At 46.9% G+C, this 20,861-nt stretch overlaps 2 protein-coding genes across 3 annotated transcripts in view; both read left to right on the top strand.

Annotated features, from left to right (window-relative positions):
• The first annotated feature begins 2,464 nt into the window (after nucleotides 1-2,464).
• ECHDC3 (enoyl-CoA hydratase domain containing 3) lies at nucleotides 2,465-20,377 on the top strand. Its single transcript, XM_017529874.2, has 5 exons — nucleotides 2,465-2,811; nucleotides 7,627-7,748; nucleotides 9,725-9,822; nucleotides 15,849-16,049; nucleotides 19,524-20,377. The coding sequence occupies exons 1-5, from the start codon at nucleotides 2,642-2,644 to the stop codon at nucleotides 19,842-19,844; spliced, it is 912 nt and encodes a 303-aa protein (XP_017385363.1). The 5' UTR covers nucleotides 2,465-2,641; the 3' UTR covers nucleotides 19,845-20,377.
• The window catches only part of PROSER2 (proline and serine rich 2), a 103,571-nt gene continuing 90,383 nt past the window's right edge, over nucleotides 7,674-20,861 (top strand). Inside the window, exon 1 of one of the 2 annotated variants that reach the window (XM_037739036.1) lies at nucleotides 7,674-7,748. Coding sequence is in view for 1 of the 2 variants with exons in the window: in XM_017529872.2 (XP_017385361.1) it covers nucleotides 9,794-9,822 (29 nt within the window). In the remaining variant the exon portion in view is untranslated. Of the gene's footprint in view, nucleotides 7,749-9,748; nucleotides 9,823-20,861 lie in introns of those variants that run through there. The other variant, XM_017529872.2, reaches the window with a different exon arrangement.

Raw genomic sequence — 20,861 nt, 5'->3', positions numbered from 1 at the left:
AAGCAATTCTCCTGCCTCAGCCTCTCAAACAGTTTGGATTGTAGGTACGTGTCACCATGCCCAGCTAATTTTTGTATTTTTAGTAGAGACAGGGTTTCACCATGTTGGTCAGGCTGGTCTCGAACTCCTGACCTCAAGTGTTCTGCCCGCCTTGGCCTCCCAAAGTGCTGGGATTACAGGCATGAGCCACTGCGCCTGGCCTCCACTTAGCTTCTAAACTAATTTTCACCCAACTAGAGGTCTCGGTTCTTGTGAAGACATTTAAGTTTGCAAAAGACATGTGGGTAATGACTGCTAGATTATTAATAAAATACAGAATCATAAAACCAGGACATGGCCAAGTATCTCCCGCTGTGTGGATCAATGAAATTCTGAAACCTTTCTGGTTTATGGGTGTTTGATCCTCCTTTGGCTTTGCAGGGCCGGGGGACAGAGGTGGGGTGGAGGATGAGGGTGGGAAGCTGGAATTTGATCATGTTACATGCCCGGGGGCTCTCACTGAAAGTAAGCCCTGCTATCTTCCCCATTGCACCTCTGAACCATGTCATTACATGTCTACCCTAGAAGGACCTGAAATCAAAAATTTTTTAAAGTTCAAAAACCACTCCATAAGAAGCTGAAAACCTGTACTTCACTTTCCCTGAACCCTGAGGGAGGAGGTTTAAGTCTTCCTTCATTCCTACATCAAGCCTGAGACCAGTCTCCCCAGAACCGTGTTTTCATCCTGCATTATTTCTGCATTGTTCTGTCAAGCATCTGCCGGGTCTTTAAAGGAAATGTGAAAAGGTAGCAAAGACACCTCCGTGCGGCAAAGACATGTGGCACAGGAAAGAAGTGCAGAAATCAAAGCCAGAGAGAAGCCTTGTTGGCGGCCTGGAAATCAAATTGTGTCAGGGAGAAGGCCCGTGTGGAAAACAGATTAGAAGGGCACTAAACAAGAGAGAAGGCGGACAGGCAGCCCCTGCAAAAGTTAATGAGAAGCAAGGAGTCCAGGAGAAGCAGCCTGAATTTGAAAAGAGTCCTGCACTGCTTGAGGAAGACTCAAGATTCAGTAAGTTCTGTCGATTTCTGCCTGGGTAACGCTGTGGCCGTCCACCTGCACAGCCATCTCTGCTCACTACGCTCAAACTGCGCCTGCAGGCTCTGAAAGAAATCCAGGGAGGAGCCAGACATGAAAGGAATGGGAGAGGGGGGCTAGGACGTCAGGTGAGAGGGGACCCTCCCTCCACAGCGCCATCCTTCATCTAACCTCCAGCCTCGTCCTGACTCTGTAAGTGCTGCGCCTCGTGCCAACATGGTTGGTGAAACCAGTGGGAACTGGGATAATGGTACCTGCCTGGACTACCCCAAACGTTGAAAGAGACGGCAGAGGTACAGGCACTAGCAGAGTAGGGATCCACAGAGCGACCTGTTATTTTTAAATCAAATGTAGACACAGGTGGAAATGGCCTCTGGGCCTTTTTTTTTTTTTCAGACAGGGTCTTGCTCTGTAGCCCAGGCTGGAGTGCAGTGGGGTGATCTTGGCTCACTGTAACCTGAGCCTCCCGGGATCAAGGATTCTCGTCTCTCAGCTCCTTGAGCAGCTGAGACAACAGGCACGCGCCACCACGCCAGAGTAATCTTTTATATTTCTAGTAAAGATGGGGTTTCACATGTTGGCCAGGCTGGTCTCGAACTGCTGACCTCATGTGATCCACCTCAGCCTCCCAAAGTGCTGCGACTACAGGTGTGAGCCGCCGCGCCCCGCTACCTTTCCGTTTCGTCTGCACCGTCCAGGCTCGGAGTGCTCTCGTCGCTCCTTCGTCTTCCCCAAATCCCGACTATCAGCTCCCTCTCGCGCCGGCTCCGCTGAGGGGCGAGGCCTCCTCACCTCCTCCAGCCAGCCAGAGACCTGCAGTAACCCTAGGCCCCGAGGGCGGTCACTTTGGTCAGGCTCTGCGACTCCTGTGCTCGGCCCCTTCTGTGGCACTTGCATGACTGCAAAGCCAGGCTCAGGTGTTCTAGAAATGTAACTTTACTTTGCGTATGAACTCACTTTCCATTTCCAGCTACCTGGTGGCAGAAACTTGAAGTGTGGACCCCCCGCGTCTGGAGGAGAGGACACAAGGCATTAAAAAGCGCGGCTTTTCCCGAGCAGGTGGGAAAGCGGTTGCTAACAGTGCAGCCCCCCGCACCCCGGACGCTGGTTTTCCTAATGCAGGCAAACGTCACATTCCTGGTGTTGGTGCAAGAGGAAATCATCCCACTCTTCCCCTCGCTTAAACTTTCCCACAGGCCTTGCCAACCAACCCCAGGAGCCGGCCTGCGGGTTTTCAACCCGCGCCTTTCACCCCGGGGGGCGGGGCGTGCCGGGGCGGGGCGTCGTAGGGGCGGGCGCGGCGTCCTGGGGTCGGGTGGGGCGCCGAGGGGGAGGGCGGGGCGTCGTGAGGGCGGGCGTCATGGGGGCGGGGCGTCATGAGGGCGGGGCCTGGCCTGGGGCGTCCCCGCGAAGCCTGGGCCTGTTAGGCTGCTCTGTCTGTGTGTCGGCCACCGTCCAATTCAGTCCTGGCTCACAGCAGCTCCCTGGGAGCGCCCAGCGCCTGTGGCCGGCCAGGCAGCGCGATCCTGCGGCGTCCGGCCCCCTCAGGCATTCCTGGATGCCATGGTCGCCGTCGCCGTCTTACAGGCATTCGGGGCGAAGGGGCCCTTGTGGCTCCGGCGCGGCCCCTGGGCCCAACTCCCAGCCCGCTTCTGCAGCGGGGACCTGGCCGGGGCGGGGCGGCGGGAGTCAGACCCGCGGCCCACCAGCGCGCGGCAGCTGGACGGGATCAGGTCAGCCCCGGGCCGCGGGGAGGCTTCTCGAGGTGGGGCCGGGCCGGGGCCGGGGCCGGGGTCGGGGCCGGGGCGCAGCTGTTGACCCGGGAGGACACGGAGAGTCGGAGCCCCGTTTACGTCCCTGGGCCAGGCAGCGAGACGCGCAGGGGGATTGTAGGACCGTCGGCAGGACTGCCCAGGGTCCCGAAGCCCTCAGGACCGCCCGCGGGGTCACCGGGCGTCCAGCTGCAGGGCCTAAGGAGAGGCCTGGAGAGGAGGGCTCTGAGCTCCAGACCTGGCTCCAAGGGGTGCGTGGGCTCCGTCGAGCTGCTCCTTAGCCCTCACCCAGAGGTGCAGTACTGGGGGCGGGACAGTAAATAGGACGAAGGACACAGTGTCCTGATCGCTGCCCTTATGGCTCCAGGCCCAAAACCCTTAAAAATGTGCTGTTGTGCAAACTGGAAACCGGGCGATGGAATCATGAAGGTGGAGGGCCCTGCCCCATCCCGGCCTAAGGCTGGTGCATGCCTGGTCCGGGCAAGGGTGCAAAGGGAGGCCTGCACAGCATGTTTCAGTTCTAAATCAAGCTGTTAAATAAAACACCTTCTCCTACCCTGAGACATAAACCTTCCCAAAAAGACCTAGAAGGCCACGTGTGAACTGATAATCCTCACACAACCGGGTGGTTCCCAGCAGGGGTGAAGAGCCAGCCCCAGTTTTCGCGTGTTCCTTTTCTCCCCACCCTCCTCTCATCCTTTCCCACCTCTGCACCTGTCCTTTCTGCTGCTCTGCAAGGGCCTGGGTGCACAGATCTGCAGACACCCTTCCAGCATGCCCTATTGTCTGTCCCCTCATGCCCTACAGACAACTGCTCTTGGCCACCTTTGAGCTTGGGGTGCCCATGGCAGGGAATTCCAGGGAGTCAGTAATGGCCCAGGGTTTGGAAAGGGATTGGTTCCCTTGCCTGTGGACCCCTTGTTCATCGTCTACAGGAGCACAGGAGGCCAGAGCAGGGCCCAGGCAAGGCCTTTCTTGCCCATTCTGCTTCTGGTCACAGCTGGTTGGAAGCCTGAGTTCTGGGCATGGCAGCCAGATGACAAAAAGGAGGCCAGTGGAGTTCTCCAGAGTTAAACATGAATCAGCAAGGAAAATGACCGAAACCCCTAGCGTGAATGCTAGGGATTTAGTGGGAAAGGAAACTTCTTAACCGAGCATTAAAGCAGCACCGCACAGCAGGTGAACTTGAGCAAGAACTTGAGTGACCCGTCACTCTTCAAGTGTCCCTTTTCCATGCTCCTTCTCCCAGCAGCGCTGCCATCATGTACCCAGGGCCCGCTCTGTGCTGGGCTGTCTGCATCCATGATCCCTAATTCTTACAATGGCCTGCAAGGTGGACAATTGTATGCCCACTTTAGTGAGGAAGCAAGTTCAGAGAGGTGACAGCCTGTTCAGGGCCCCATGGCCAGTAGGTCGGATCACCAGGGTTCAGAGAGGTCCCTCTGCCCCAAAGTGGTGTCTACTCCTTTGCTACTCACCACTCGGGTTGAAAAGAGATGGTGAAAAAATGATGTGATGTCATTCCACTGCAGTGGGTGGAATTGGCTGTGAAAAATAGAAATGCTGTTTTTTGTCTTGAGGTCAACAGATATTGAGTGACCTCTGGGTGAGAACATGACAGTCCCTTGCCTCAGGGACCTTCTCATGGTTTACAACAGTGATCTTCAGACAGCTCATGGGGGCATTTATAGGGACCATCTGTTACCTTGACACTTATCGCATGCCCTCATTCTTTTTTTTTTTTTTTTTTTTGAGACCGAATCTTGCTCTGTTGCCAGTCTGGAGTGCAATGGCACAATCTCGGCTCACTGCAACCTCTGCCTCCCGGGTTCAAGTGCTTCCCCTGCCTCAGCCTCCCAGGTAGCTGGGACTACAGGCATGAGCCACCACACTCGGCTAATTTTTTGTCTTTTAGTTGCGATGGGGTTTCACCATGTTGGCCAGGATGATCCCGATCTCCTGACCTTGTGATCCGCCTGCCTGGGCCTCCCAAAGTGCTGCGATTACAAGCATGAGCCACTGTGCCCTGGCCTATGACCTCATTCTTAAAGAGGTTTCCTCTTGGGATAGGTGATATTGGTGAAGCTCTCGGTGCAAGGCCTCACATGTTTTGAACCAAGATGGCCATTGGGAGGGTTCAGTGATGAGATTTTTTAGGAGGTATTATTCACAGGCTTTGATGCCAGTTGAATTGGGAAGGGACAGAAACTTAGAATGACTTTCTGATTTGGGCAACTAAATGGCAGTGCTGAGATAAGGAAGAGAGGAGAGGAAAGGAGCAAGTTGGGAATGGGAGGAGATGCCCAAGGACACTTAGATGGAGAAGTCCAGCAGGCATTGGGATGAACGCATGGACCTGGAGCTCAGCGCAGAAGCGGCCATTAATGTCAAGGCTTCCGTGAACTTGCCTGGAAAGGGTGCAGAGGACAGAACTCACGATGGCTAGCATTCAAGTGTTAACAGAGGGCTAGTAGCCCACGAAAGAAGTCAAGAAGGACCTGCCAGAGAAGTACAGAACAACCAGGAGAGAAGAAATCTGTTTCCAGAAGGAGGGAGTAATGGAGATGGCCAATAGATTTGGATCTGGCAATTAGGAGATGATTGGTGGGAAGAGCTTGGCTTGAGCAGGTGGAGCTGAGCCTGGTTCCTCTGGGTTGGAGAGTGAACTCTGCTTTAGAACACTCTAGTGTGGTTCGTGTAGGAGCCAAACAGCTAACGGGACACATGAACAGATTCCGCAGCACACAAGGGCCTCGGGGGCTGGAATCTTTTTAAGCAATTTTGCCTGAGACTTTAGCATTTCGTTTAAGCAAATGTCACTGATGGGATGGCAGCTTTTTATATTTGCTACAAGAAGCACCCTCATTATTTGATTGAGAGGTTTATAAGCAGTTCTTCCACCACACCCACCAAATAGAAGTTTTGAAGTCTATCAGCAAAGCAGCGCAAGCAGTTTTTGTGCTTAGGAGAGAACAATGTTTATAAGAAACAACAAGATGAATAGCACAGGCACCTGAAGACTCCAACAGCCTTGAAATGGTATTCCAAAGAAAGTGCTTATTATTGAAATAAATTCAGTCATCAAAGTTGTTTTCCAGAAAACCATGACCTTGAATGCTACTTACAGAGGATCCAAGTTGGCTGTGCCGCGGGAGGAATATCAGATTCAAAAAAAGAATGAGGAAGGCAGGAAACATGTAGATGAAAACTGATAGGAAACATATAAAATATATAATAATAACCTGGTGTTCGGCTCTTTGCCCACTTATTGTAACAGCCAAAAATAAGACATTTCTGGGTACAGGCAGCAAGATGACAATACAGGTGATTTTATTCAGCATGTGGGATGCCTTAATAGAGCAAGGAAGCCCTTTGGATGCCAGCTTTTTGTGAGAGGTTATGTCCAGAAGAGCCCTCTTGCCGTATGGCTTGTACTTTTATTCTTCATGGATCATCCCATTCTCAGACAGCACAAATTGTTTTGTAGACTTACAGAATGCCACTATAAAAAAAAAAAAGACGGGCCCAGGCACAGCAGCTCACACCTGTAATCCCAGCACTTTAGGAGGCCGAGGCAGGTGGATCACCTGAGATCAGGAGTTTGAGAGCAGCCTGGCCAACATGGTGAAACCTCAGCTCTACTAAAAATACAAAAATTAGCTGGGTGTGATGGCGCACACCTGTAATCTCAGCTACTTGGGAGGCAGAGGCAGGAGAATCACTCAAACCCAGGAGGCAGAAGTTGCAGTAAGCCTAGATCACACCACTGCACTCCAGTCTGGGCAACAAGAGTAAAACTCGGTCTCAAAAAAAATAAAAGATGGACTGGGTACAGAAAAATAGAATGAATGAATAAGGCCTAGAATTTCATAGCACAACAGGGTGACTATAAATAATAATTTAGTTGTACATTTGAAACTAACTAAAAGAGTATCATTGGGTTGTCCATTTTTCCTTTGTTATCCGCAAAGGATAAATCTTCCATGAAGTGTATTGCACGCTGAATGCCTGTATCAAAATATCCCATGTACCCCATAAATATATATACACCTACTATATGTACCCACAAAAATTAAATATAAAAAATTGGGTCAGGCACAGTGACTAATGCCTATAATCCCAACACTTTGGAAGACTGAGGCGCAATTACCTGAGGTCAGGAGTTCAAGACCAGCCTAGCCAACATGGCAAAATCTCATCTCTACTAAAAATACAAAATTAGCTGGGTGTGATGGCGCATGCCTACAGTCCCAGCTGCTGGGGAGGCTGAGGCAGGAGAATCGCTTGAACCCAGGTGGTGGAGGTTGCAGTGAGCCTAGTTCTGGGGCGTTATTTTCATTCTGAGCTTCTTTCCTAACCTTTTTCTAAGGAACAATGAAAGAAAGCTGTGGAAGGTAGCCACCGTTTGTCAGATTTCTCTGGCTCCTGCTGCTGTCCTGCTAAGCTTGCAGCCTCTCTGGGCGGTGTTGATTTTGGAATCGCTGTGCTTTGCTCTCTGTGGAGGTGGCAGTCGTGTTTCTGACAGCCAATGTGGAGAAAAAGAGAAACAAATCAAGGGAAGAGGGAGGAAATCCAGCCTGTATTTCAGGTCACCTTTTTCTTGTTTTGACTTGGCTGTAACTCCGGAAAGTTGACAGACCCTCTAAATTGGCACTAAGCCCCAGTGGTTCTCTTTTCTTGTGTTTAAAAATAGCTCCTAAATTAGACAGGAATCACAGGGATCCTCACTTGTTTTGACTCGTGTGTGACCTGGTGATTGTAAAATGTTGTTTACAGGAACATCGTTTTGAGCAATCCCAAGAAGAGGAACGCATTGTCACTTGCAATGCTGAAGTCTCTCCGAAGTGACATTCTTCATGACGCTGAGAGCAATGATCTGAAAGTCATTATCATCTCAGGTATGTGTCTGATATCAGTCCTTAATATTCTGCAGCACCTCAAAGAGCTTTCTTGAGAGTCTTTGGTTAACTGGGGGCATCCCTTCACTTAACTGGAGAATTGTTCTGAAGCTCCTTTACAAGAATATTAATTATGGAAAACACCTGTGAGGTTGCTGCGTCAGTCCTAACACTATTAACTGCAGAATTTATAGCAAAGGTGAAAATATGTCTTTTCCTTTTTGTCAGATACTAAAACATTTCTGTAGTTGGCTAATGCTGGTCTTACCCTCAAAATCAGAGAATTGATTTCTTCATGGACCTTATAAAATGGTTTTAACCACTAACTCTTTGGGGCTTTTTACTGGTTTTTCTGTTCTTACCAAGCTTTCAGACCTGCAGTGTCTTCTTTAATGGTGCTGGAAAGGATGCCATATTCTGCTTATTTGTCTGCTTGTTCCAAAAAGAATTTTTACAGAATTATATCTTCTTGTGATGATGAGACTGGTATAAATAATTGTAATACTAGCATTTTAAAGCATGCACAAAAAACATGATGATGATGCTTTGTGATGCTTTGTTTGTTTGGCAAATTAACCATCAGTGTTTTTAGAGGCAGAAATTCAGAATGTTACCATCTTATCCATGGTTAATCAAAACTGTTCAACTGTTTTATGTGGTAAAGAGAAAAGAAATTAGAACCAGTATAGTCCAGCAGCCATGCGGGATGTTTCCTGGATACAGCAAAGGCAGTAACTTTTTTTTTTTTTTTTTTTTTTTTACACATAGTCTTGCTCTGTTGCCCAGGCTGGAGTGCAGTTGTATGATTATAGCTCACTGCAGCCTCAAATTTCTGGGCGCAAGTGATCTCCCAGCTCAGTCTCCTGAGTAGCTGGGACTATAAATGTGTGCCACTACACTCAGCTAAGTTTTTCTTTTTTGTGGAGATGGGATCTTGCTCTGTTGCCCAGGCTGGCCTTGAACTCCTAGCCTCAAGGAACACTGCCACCGCTGAGCCTGGCTAACTTTTAAGATTTTCTTTTTCAGAGACAGAGTCTCACTATAACTTCTTAACCACACAATTACCTCACTTGTAAAAAGACAATAATATTGCCTATCAGTCAAGGTAACTACAATAGCCAGGAATGGTGGCTTATGCTTGTAATCCCAGCACTTTGGGAGGCCGTGGTGGGCGGACCACTTCAGGCCAAGAGTGGGACACCAGCCTGGCCAACATGGCGAAGCCCCGTCTCTACTAAAAATACAAAAATTAGACAGGCATGGTGGCAGATGCCTGTAATCCCAGCTACTCAAGAGGCTGAGGCACAAGAATTGCTTGAACCTGGGAGGTGGAGGTTGCAGTGAGCCGAGATCGTGCCACTGCTCTCTGGCCTGGGCAACAGAGCAAGACTATGTCTCAAACAACAACAGCAAAAGGGAAATACGAGAAAACGTTACCAGCTCATCAGTAGGATGACGTTTTGTTGTTGATGACAGCAGTGAGAGCAGCCACGTCCTCTGATCCCTCATCTGTAAAATAAAGACCAGAAGGCTTCTGAGATCTCTTCCCATCCTTACCTTCCCAGTTTAGCCACGATGGCTGGCCACCACTTGTAGAGGAAATGACATGGACACTGCCTTCAGCATGGAGGATTTGGATGAGCTTGTGTGACAATACACTCAGGCCAGGCCAAATCCCCAAATGAAAGCTCTGTATAAAATACCTTCGCCTTGGTAACTGAACCTTCTCCTTATGTAATTATATATTTCCATCAAGGACTTTTAGGACATGGATGCCTCACCTTGCATCTTTCATCACAAAATTCTGGTTGGAACTTTTCAAGCAAACTAGAATTACTCTTCTCAAAATTAGGCCATTAACTTGCCCTAAGGGAAAGTTTGCAGAAGTTACTAAGTAGACAAGGAAGGGAACTAACTGCCCAACTCTGGCTGTTTACATTATTTTCTCTTCTTTCCTCAATTGGAAACATTTGCAGCTGAGGGTCCTGTGTTTTCTTCTGGGCATGATTTAAAGGAACTGACAGAGGAGCAAGGCCGTGATTACCATGCTGAAGTATTTCAGACCTGTGCCGAGGTAAGCCAGGACGACGGTCAACAGTGCAGACTTGCAAATGATCATTATATTAAATGTTGAGTTCGCCTTCTAGCTTATGGGAAAGGTTTTATTCATGAGACCCACCACTCAGAGCTACTGGAAACTGGTCATCAGATCCTTCATCCAAGCAATTATTTGGTTTAGACTTTTTTTTTTTTTTTTTTTTTTTTTGGAGACAGAGTCACCCTCTGTTGTCCAGGCTGGAGTGCAGTGGTACGATCTTGGCTCATTGCAACCTCTACCTCCCAGGTTCAGGCAATTTTCCTGCCTCAGCCTCTCCAGTAGCTGGGACTACATGCCTGACTAATTTTTGTATTTTTAGTAGAGACGAGGTTTCACCATGTTGGCTAGGCTGGTCTCGAACCCCTGACCTCAGGTGATCCTCCCGCCTTGCCTCCCAAAGTGCTGGATTTACAGGCATGAGCCAACCATGCATGGCCTAGTTTAGACTTTTAAGAGTGACCATAATTTGCTATTGATTTTGTTTTGTACCAAAGAAAGTGGAATATAGGATGGTACTCATAGTTGCCATGTCTAGCATTGTGGGAGTGTGTCTTGGTGTAGAAGGCTGGAGTAAGAGGAAAAAGGTGAAAATGTATGTGATTAGAGAGGAAGAACCCAAGATTATCATAGCTGAATTTTTTTAAACTAAAACAGCTATTAAATGAGAAAAAGCATTCATACATGGAATAACAATTATGGTTTTAAAAATTATTTTCAAACGCTTCTTTCAACCAACCTTTATAATCACCACCTCCAACTAGGAAAATTAACTTCTTCATTTTTGCTTCTTTTCTGCCTCTTTCACCATATTAAGGAGGAAAAATACCAACAGCCACAGAGGAAGAAGAGGTACAGAAAGTTTGAATGATTGATAAATGCATGAAATCAACCCCTTGAATAACGAAAAATTGAATAGAGAATCCAGCTTTAAGTAATAATACATTGTTCATCTAGTGACTATTTATTGAGCACATATAATAATACCTGCAAGGCATTGAGGGAAACAGAAGAAAAAATTGTTTTCTGTCAAACCGAAAGTGAAAATTTATTTGGGAAACAACACATATACTAGTTTCATAACCTGCTTCTAAGATAGTTTAACCTAATTTTCTATTCATTTATTGACTTATTCATTCATGTATTTGGTCGTTAATGATTTCACAGATATTTAATGTTACCTACTATGCAGACAAGACAGAAGTGAGGAACAGGAGAGTGAATGGAAAGATGATTAAGACATCCCCATTTGTTTTCCTCGGTCTTCCAGGAACCCATAGAGAGATCAGGTTATAGTTTGCTCACTCCGTGGAAGGACAAACAGGAAAAACAATTTACTTGAAGCTTCATGGGGAAGTGGAAGCAAGTTAGAGCCAAGACCTGGGTCTTTAGTTTCCTACATTAATGATGTTTATGTAACATTCCACTCTTCGGTTTGCCAAGCCTTGGTGTCTTAAAAGTTTTTTCTGCCCATACCCAGTATATTTGGCTAAAGTTGAAAAGTGTCAAAGAGAACCAGTAAAGCCCTTTATCCTCCCAGAGGATCTGTTTTTAATCACTCTGCTCTGGTAACTTCATGAACTGGGATCTAAACAGGGCAGCCAGGGAGCCAGGGCTTCTTCAGAGGATAAAGCCCAGACTTCTTGGAAGGCCCTAACCCTTGGATGCCTCTGACTCCCTGAAAAAGACTCAGTGCATAAACAGGGCCTAGCCCTAAAGTAGTAAAACAGGACTGAAGGTGTATTGATTTCTTTAAAGCCTTTCTAAGAAAATCACATTGTCTTGGATAAAGATGAGCACCCATGAACTTGTGCAAGATTTCTATTTCCAAGTATAATCAACAGGCAGATTGGAACAGAATGAGCTAGATATTTCATTGTTCAGTTCACTCATGAGAAAATTTGATTTTAGAAAGGAAGATAGAGGTATCTGAATTAGCTGAGCATCTAAAAACTGTACCAATTTGTTACAGACCACAAGTACTGCATGATAGTTAATTATGTATAAACCAGGAGTAGGACAAATTAAGAATGAGTAGAATGAGAATGAGAAGAACTTGACTCTGAAAGAGTGAAAATGACCTTCCATGGTGCCCATGTTAAAGACTTCTTCCTGGTCCCGCTACATATATCCTGTTGAAGTTTGGAGATGGAAACTCTAGTTCAGGAGAAGATTCTGCTCTTTCCTCTCACACCCTGACAATCAAATGACAATGGGACAAGATTTCTTGCTTTGGGAAATAAAATGAAACCCTTAGTGATGATGTTAAAGGAGGTTAGGGCAGAGTTCAACTTATGTCACATTTTCGAGTCAGCAGACCCAAAACAGTACATAATTCAGGAAGGCCAAATAGGTATAATCAGTTCTTGACTATCAAGTGTTTGATTATCCTAGCTTGTTGATTATTTAATTTCCCCTTGTCTTTTCTGAACTTCTCTCTAACTTTATATTTAAAATATTTTTTTTCCTGAGACAGGGTCTCACTCTATCGCCCAGGCTGGGGTGCAGTGGTGCAATCTCGGCTCCCTGCACTCCAGCCTGGGTTCAAGAAATTCTCCTGCCTCAGCCTCCCATGTAGCTGGGACTACAGGCAGGTATGCGCCACCACACCCAGCTAATTTTTCTTTTCTTTTCTTTTCTTTTTTAAGTAGAGATGGGGTTTCACCATGTTGGTCATGCTGGTCTCGAACTCCTGACCTCAAATGATCCACCCAGCTCGGCCTCCCAAAGTGCTGGGATTATAGGTGTGAGTCACCATGCCCAGCCTAAAATAGTCTTAATCATGGAAGTAATAAGTACTTATAAATGGTTTCAAAAGTCTAGAAAAATAAAAGATTACTGATGTCATACCATAATCATATCACCCAGAGAGAATTATAATTAATATTTTGCTATATTTTCTTTTAGATCTTTTTCCATGTGTCCCTGTTTTTCTAAATGATCATATGTAGATATGATTACAGTATAGAATTATATGATTATAGCACTGAATGCTTACTATATGTCAGGTAATATTTTAAGTACTTTAGATATGTTAATCTGTATAACTGTCATGTTCTATAAGGTTGGTGCTATTATCATACCCATATACAGATGTGAAAACTGAGGGGTTAAATGACTTGTCCAGGATTAGGCAGTGAGTAACAGACTGGGTGCCAAACCCTGGCAGCCTGGTTTCAGACCACTGCATAAGCTCCAGAATGCCATGCTGGTGTTTCTCTTGGAAGTGTTCATTTTAGTGAGAATACAGCATTCTAGTCGATGGATGTAGTTGAGTTTTCATTGCCATTTATTTATTTTGTATGTTTATAGTATTTATAGCTCTTTATTATTATAAAATAATGATTTGGTGAGCATCTTTGGCATAGAGCTTTATACCTATTTCAGATTATCTCTTAGAAGTAGAATTCCTAGATCAAAAGTGAATGTATGCATTTTTAGGCTGGCGCGGTGGCTCACATCTGTAATCCCAGCACTTTGGGAGGCCAAGATGGGTGGATCACTTGAAGTCAGGAATTTCAGACCAACCTGGTCAACATGGTGAAACTCTGTCTCTCCTAAAAATACAAAAAAAATTAGCCGGGTGTGGTGGCACACACTTGTAATCCCAGCTACTTGGGAGGCTGAGGCAGGAGAATCGCTTGAAGCCGGGAGGCAGAGGTTGCAGTGAGCTGAGATCATGCCACTGCACTCCAGCTTGGGTGACAGAGAAAGTCTCTGTTTTAAAAAAAAAATTAATAATTATATGCATTTTTAATGCTGAATATATACTGTATTACCTATTTTTCTGCAAAGTTTTATGAAATCCTAGTCATTCACATGATGGTGAACAGTACAGGTGGATTGTTCAACTCTAATCCTAGTCAGTTGGCTTTTCATCCATAACTTCAGTTCCCTGGGTGCAGCAGCCACACTCACAACTAAAAGAAAATATTGTATTTGTTTATTTACGTGTGTGTGTGTGTGTGTGTGTGTGTGTGTGTGTGTGTATTCCAGATAGTAATCTTTATTATTATTATTATACTTTAAGTTCCAGGGTACGTGTGCAGAACATGCAGGTTTGTTACATAGGTATACACGTGCCTTGGTGGTTTGCTGTATCCATCACCCTGTCATCTACATTAAGTATTTCTCCTAATGTATCCCTCCCCTATCACCCCAGCCCCTGATATCCCTCCCCAAGCCCCCCACCCTCCAACAAAATCTTTTCTTTCTTTGCAGCAAGACTTTAGAAGTTCTTGGGAGTTCTTCCCCTTGTTATTCATTCCAGTTGACTGGTAATGAGTGCTCTCACTAGCCCATCCCCAGCCTTGCCTTAGAACCCCCTAAATCCGTGAGCAGTGATGTGCACAGGTGTTTACTTACCTGTGCATTCTTCTTCTTCTTCTTTTTTTTTCTTAGACATCATCTTGCTCTGTCACCCAGGCTGGAGTGCAATGGCGTTACCTCCTGCAACCTCCACTTCCCAAGTTCAAGCAGTTCTCCTGCCTCAGCCTTCCAAGTAGCTGGGATTACAGGCACGTGCCACCATGCCCAGCTAATTTTTGTATTTGTTTTTTTAAGTAGAGACAGACAGGGTTTCATCATATTGGTGAGGCTGTCTCAAACTCCTGACCTCAGGTGATCTGCCCACCTGTGTTTTTCTGAGGAGGATGCATTTCCTCCTTTACCCTAGGGAAGATAAATGTCATTAGCATTTATCAGATTCTCAAAAGGAGACCCCTTCCCAGAAAAAGTAAAAAAGCACTACTATATGATATAATACCATAGCCTTAAATATATAATTCATTATTTTAGAAGAAAGCTAACAAATATCAAATGTTTATGGGTATGAAAGATAAGTTTCTTAGACAAAATCTTGAAATCAATGAATGTCGTTTTTCTTTGAATACCTGCCTTGGGGAGAGTAACCCAAGTTTCATTCCCATCCTGTCTCTCTCTCCCTGCCAAGGTTCAAAGAGCAGCAATTTAGAAATTTAAGTTATGAAAACATAAGCTGCAGAAATAAGTTCTGGAAATGTATTGGTTGGGGGGCTCACTTTGGCACATTTTTGTCTCTCCTCTCTGTGCCAATGGCTCTATTTTAGAAACTTTGTTTATTTTGATGACAGCAGGGTCTTCCTGGCCCCCATTTTAATAGAATTGAGAGAGTTTTCATGGTGGTAATTTGAAAAGTAATTACTAAGAAAACTGCCTTCAAAGCCCTTTTCCACCTTAATTTTTCCAGGAAGCACCAAATACCAGCCTCGGACTTTTAACACTAGAGACTTGCACAGGCACGGTGAGAACAGAGCTGTTTGTGAAGGGTTTGTTTTGTTCCCCAGAGATAAAAATCCACACTGTTCTTCAGCACGTTTGCCAGGAAGGCAGGTGGGGGTCTGTCCCCACTCAAGTGCTGGGCTTGGGGCCATAGGCCCTGCAGCAGGGTTACGTCCTTGTTGTAGAAAAGGGCTCTCTGTCCCTGTGGGATTCTCAGAAAGACCAAATTACACAGCCTGGTTCAGAGAAGATATGTAATAGGAGTTAGTGCTTTCTGTGCCTTTTTTTGCCCTTTTTCCATAGAATCTGATGAACTCACACATATGAAAAGTTCTCTGCAAACAGGAGAGTCATATAAAATGATAGGCATTGGCCAAGCTCAGTGGCTCATGCCTGTAATCCCAGCAATTTGGGAAGCCAAGACGGGTAGATTACTTGAGGTCAGGAGTTCCAGACCAGCCTAACTAACATAGTAGAACCTCATCTTTACTAAAAATATAAAAATAAATTTAGCTGGGCATGGTGGCCCATGCCTGTAGTCCCAGCTACTCAGGAGGCTGAGGCAGGAGAAACACTTGAACCCAGGAGGAGGAGGTTGCAGTGAGCCAAGATTTCGCCACTGCACTCCATCAAGGGCAACAGAGTGAGACTCTGTCTTAAAAAATAATAATAAAATAAAATAAAGATAGGTATTAATGTCGTGCCTCCCCCTGGGTGGAAGTGAAGTGGTTGTGTTTGTCCCACAGGTCATGATGCTCATCCGTAACCACCCTGTCCCTGTCATCGCCATGGTCAACGGCCTGGCCACGGCTGCCGGCTGTCAACTGGTTGCCAGCTGCGATATTGCCGTGGCGAGCGACAAGTCCTCTTTTACCACTCCTGGGGTGAACATTGGGCTCTTCTGTTCCACCCCTGGGGTCGCCTTGGCAAGAGCAGTACCTAAAAAGGTAATGTCACTCCCCCACCTACCTCTGCCTCCTAGTCTTCTCTGGAGTTCCTCCTCCGATGCATGTAATGATTCAGGATCCTCTTGTTAAAAGTGACTTTTATATCAGGACATTCTGCCCAGAGCGCCTCTAGCTAGACGGGCCGTGATGTTCCCTCTAATGGCAGGGAGGGAAGAGCCAACCGCCTGCCTGTTCCTCTGTAGCTTCTGACGCCGGGCTTCAATTTGTGAAATCACTGCATTTCCATCATGCGTACCGTCAGTACCACTGGGTAGGTTTGCCAGTTGGTTTTGTATGTCTTCCTAAAGGCAAGTATTTTTGTAATCTTATTTGAAATACAACTGAGACTCAGTTTTGTTGCACTGAATGGTTGCCCATGAGATAGAATAGCGTGCTGACAAAATGCCAGTATCAAGAGCCTGGGATAGTAGCATCGCTGGCTCACTCTTTGTCAACAGTCTGTCTTGTTCCAGAACGGATTTAGAGTAGGTGATTTTTGGAGTGTGTTGGGCTTACAATAGTTGCATTTCAGGAACATGAATCTCCTGTGCGTGGTTTGTTGAATCTGCCCAAGAAGAGTCGTGTTGCAAAGTGGTTTTGCTAACTACAGTGAAGTCTGTTTCTGTCACAAAGCTTTCTTCCTTCCTGTAACAGCATAAAATAATATTTACTAAACCTCCCTTACGTGTAAACCAACTGTTCTGTTGCAGAAAAAGTGCATCCTTGTTCTCAGTTGGAAATCTTTAAAAACGGGGACAGAGTCTTAGACCACACCAAGTAGCGAAATTGCTTTCTAAAGTGTATTACCTATTTTAGCATCAACTCTGAAAATTAGCAGTTGCTCTCATGCCTAAGACAAGAGAAATAAGAGCCAAGGGAAATCCAGTAGCAGGACCAAGAAGCTTGGGGAAGCATTCCTTTCCTTTGCAGTGCCTCTTTGTTGGTTTTTGCAGAAATGTGTGTTTGTGGGGAAATCCTGAAGACAGATACCTGTGAACACACACACTTTGGACAATGGGCTGGGAGTGGACTCTGCACTGCAGTAGGTGACAGCTGGCCAAAGTGTAGACATTTACCTTAAACTCATTCAGCAAATATTTCTCTTTTTTTTTTTCTTTTTGAGACAGAGCCTTGCTCTGTCACCCAGGCTAGAGTATAGTGGGGCAATCTTGGCTCACTTCAATGTTCAGGCAATTCTCCTGCCTCAGGCTTTATGGTAGCTGGGATTACAGGCATGTGCCACCATGCCTGGCTAATTTTGTATTTTTAGTAGAGACGGGGTTTCACTATGTTGGCCAGGCTGGTCTCAAACTCCCGACCTCAAGTAATTCACCTGCCTCGGCCTCCCAAAGTGCTGGGATTACAGGTGTGAACCACCACGCCCGGCCCATTTAGTAAATATTTCTTAAGACTCTACTTTGTGTATTACAAATTGATTGTCTGAGTTTATTCATAAACTATCTTATAATTACAAATCAAATCACAAGGCCTTTGTCATAAAAGACACCTGTGCTGACAGCTGCTTGTCCTCTTTAACACCTGACATGCTGGAATATTCTACAGTAAGCATTTGAAACCTTGAAGTCAGCCCTGCTGTCAGGGTAAGAACCCATTCTCTCTTAAACTTTTGAAATCAAGGCTTATTAGATTTGATTCCTAGAAACTTAATGCTAGACCATATTTATCAAGTTTTAAATTGATAAAAATTGTTTCTGAGAAAGGGGGAAATATGACAAAAACAGGCCTTAAGTTCCAAGGAAGCCCAGTCCTCAAAAACCCTGTTTCATACTCACCCAGTTAGATGAACCAAAGTAGCTTTTACCTCCCAAGGACAGACCTTCTCAGAAAATGGGGCAAAAAATCTCCAACTGGCCCTGTTCAGGTTCCTGGTCTCTGTTCTCATGTTCTAACCCCCAGAAGGCCTCTGAATCACTCGACTGGAGACTCGCCAGTTTTTTCTAATCAGCTGTCTGAAAGCAGTTCAGAGTTGTGTCAACAAGTCCTTGCTTGCTGGGTTCATTAATGCTGGGCTACTTGAAGCCATGAATCAGGAACATGGCTTGAGGTCAACACTGAAAAGCAGACATCACAGTACTGATAAAGGGAATTTTGTAGGAGGAAAAGTCTTTTGTAACTTCAGGCCTTTGCTAGCTTTCTGGATTTGCAGATCTAATTGTGTGGGCCTGCTTTAGGAGAAAACACTGGATTCCTAACAATTGAGTAAACCTGACCCAAACCACCTGCCCGTTGTCTTTGCTGATTGCTCGCATGTGAGCCCATCCACGGACATCCAGGCACAGGCCCACTGAGTATTTTGAGGCAGTTGGGTGCGTGTCCCTCCTGCATCCACAGGGAAGCTAGCAGGTACTTTGCAAACTGGCCTGAACAGGAAGTTGGCGCCTGTCTTATGCTAGCTAAGATGATATGTGTGGGTCACCAGTGCCCTCTGCTGGCCACCACAGGGACCTGCTTGGCTGTGCTGGAGACTGGGGCAGAAAGGATGGATTCAAGCCCGCATGTTCAATCCAGGCTGAGCCTGGGCATGAATAATGTTCCCCATTTGTAAAGAGTTTACATCGTTGGGTGTGATTTAAATAATGCATCTTCCCTGCACCCTATAAAACACCCTGCCTGGTGCAGCTGCTCTGTTCCCAGGCAGAGCTGGCCTTGCTCAGACCCAGAGCCAGTGCCTCAAGCAGCTGGCCTCACTGGAGAGCACGTGGGAAATGAGAAGCTCTTCCTCCCAGAGCAGTCATTTTCCTAAGGCAGGCAGACTCTGATTTCCTAATCAGCTAATGAGAACAGAGTGGGATTTCCAAGCTGGAAAGATGGTTAAAGCCTGCTGCTCAAACTGGTGCAGATGTTAGAGAGGGAGGAAGCTGGGCCCCCACCCTCACGCCCACCCTACTCTTCACCAGCCTTGGAACTTCAGGATTGGGTTGTAGGAGGGGAGACAGCATCCTCTCCTTGCCACGTCTTGCTGATTGGTGAGTTAAAACCATGCTGGGCTCTACATCTGGTCCCTGAAGGCATTGTCTGTAAATCCCTGCTTCTCTGGGAGACTGGGGGCTGCCCTTTGAATCAGGTCGAGGTGGCGGCCCATGAGTGCTTCTTGTGGGAAGTGCCCCGGCAGGTGTGGGTTCTGAGAGGTGCTGGAAGCGCATCTGTGGGGCACCCATCTGATTTGGCTGCCATCCTGTGCTTGGCTCTCAAAAGAGGTAGACAAAATCCCCAGCTGTGGCAGGGCTCAGTGACCAGATCTGTGCAGGAGCAAGAGAACATGGGACAGTCACTGCTCCCCAGGGCTGGTGTGGTTTCTTCACTATTGGAAAGAACCTGTCTCCTCCCTGGCAGGAGTTAGGCTGGCGGATGATGTGGTATTTGAGGAAGCAGGTCATTGGGCTGAGGCAGGACTCAGGTGGCAGGGGCGGGTCACAGGGGAGCACCTCAGTGACCTCCCATGTCTCCCCGTAGGTGGCCTTGGAGATGCTCTTTACCGGGGAGCCCATTTCTGCCCAGGAGGCCCTGCTGCACGGGCTGCTCAGCAAAGTGGTGCCAGAGGCGCAGCTGCAGGAGGAGACCATGCGGATCGCGAGGAAGATCGCGTCACTGAGCCGCCCGGTGGTGTCCCTAGGCAAAGCCACCTTCTACAAGCAGCTGCCCCAGGACCTGGGGACGGCTTACTACCTTACCTCCCAGGCCATGGTAGACAACCTGGCCCTACGAGACGGGCAGGAGGGCATCACATCCTTCCTCCAGAAGAGAAAACCCATCTGGTCACATGAGCCAGCGTGAGTGGAGGCTGAGGACTGAGGCCCACGGGCAGCGCCCAAGAGCCCACCCTCCCCTCTGACTCACCCAACCCCACCACTGCCTCTCAGCTTCAACAGGCGGCAGACGAGCTGCTTTTGTGACTCCATATTGATGTCACAGCATTTGGCCTACATGAAAAGCCACGATTTCATGGGGAAAGGACAAAATGGAGAGTGATGCAGGTGCCGACCTCAGTGCAAGGCTGGTGAGCCTTGCAGCGGTCCAGCTGTGGTAGGAAGCCAGCATTTGGGGTGCTCCTTACAACATCTTAAGCAAGCGACCCCCCCGACATAGCAGAAGGTGACAACTCACGGAGGCTGGAAAGGACGCCAGCCTGACCCTTATCAGAAATGTCCTCCTAGGCGGAGTCGATCCTGGCTGTTCAGGAGAGGCGACACATTTCAAATCTCCATGAGATATTCTCCACGCAAAAAATCCTGATTCTACAGAGACATAATCATGCCTATGGCTTTGAATAATCTTATGTGATTTAAATAAATTAAATCTTATAGAGACTGATGTGTTTTATCTTCCCAGCCGTGCTGCAAGCTGTCTGAGAAAAGAAAAATCACTGAACTCTGTCTGCCCACACCGATGGACATAGAGTAGTTGCCTCCTATTTCTATGACAAATGTCCTGGTTATCTAAGTTTCTGTGAAACTGGAATTCCAGGCTCAACCTGCAGATGAAAACACTGGGGAGACGTAGCAGGAGGCAGTGCACACATCCCACACGTTAAGAACACCTCCTCCCGGCCAGGCATGGTGGCTCACCCTGGGTATATATGAGGCTAGCCCGGGATCAGGAAGCCTGAAGAAATGGCCGTCCTAGCCCACAACAGTTTCCCAAGACAAATGAATGGCTCCAGCACTGAACCCCTTGCTACAGAACATTGCCACTGTGCAAGGGAAGGGACGCCAGCTTTGTTTATCCACAGACCGCCAGTCGAGTTTTTACTGCTAAGTCATAAACACCAGGCTGAAGTTTCTAGATGAGGGC

The sequence above is a fragment of the Cebus imitator genome, unplaced genomic scaffold (genome assembly GCF_001604975.1).
Source record: "Cebus imitator isolate Cc_AM_T3 unplaced genomic scaffold, Cebus_imitator-1.0 Scaffold61, whole genome shotgun sequence".
Lineage (NCBI taxonomy): Eukaryota > Metazoa > Chordata > Mammalia > Primates > Cebidae > Cebus > Cebus imitator.
This window is presented reverse-complemented; position numbering and strand designations above follow the sequence as displayed.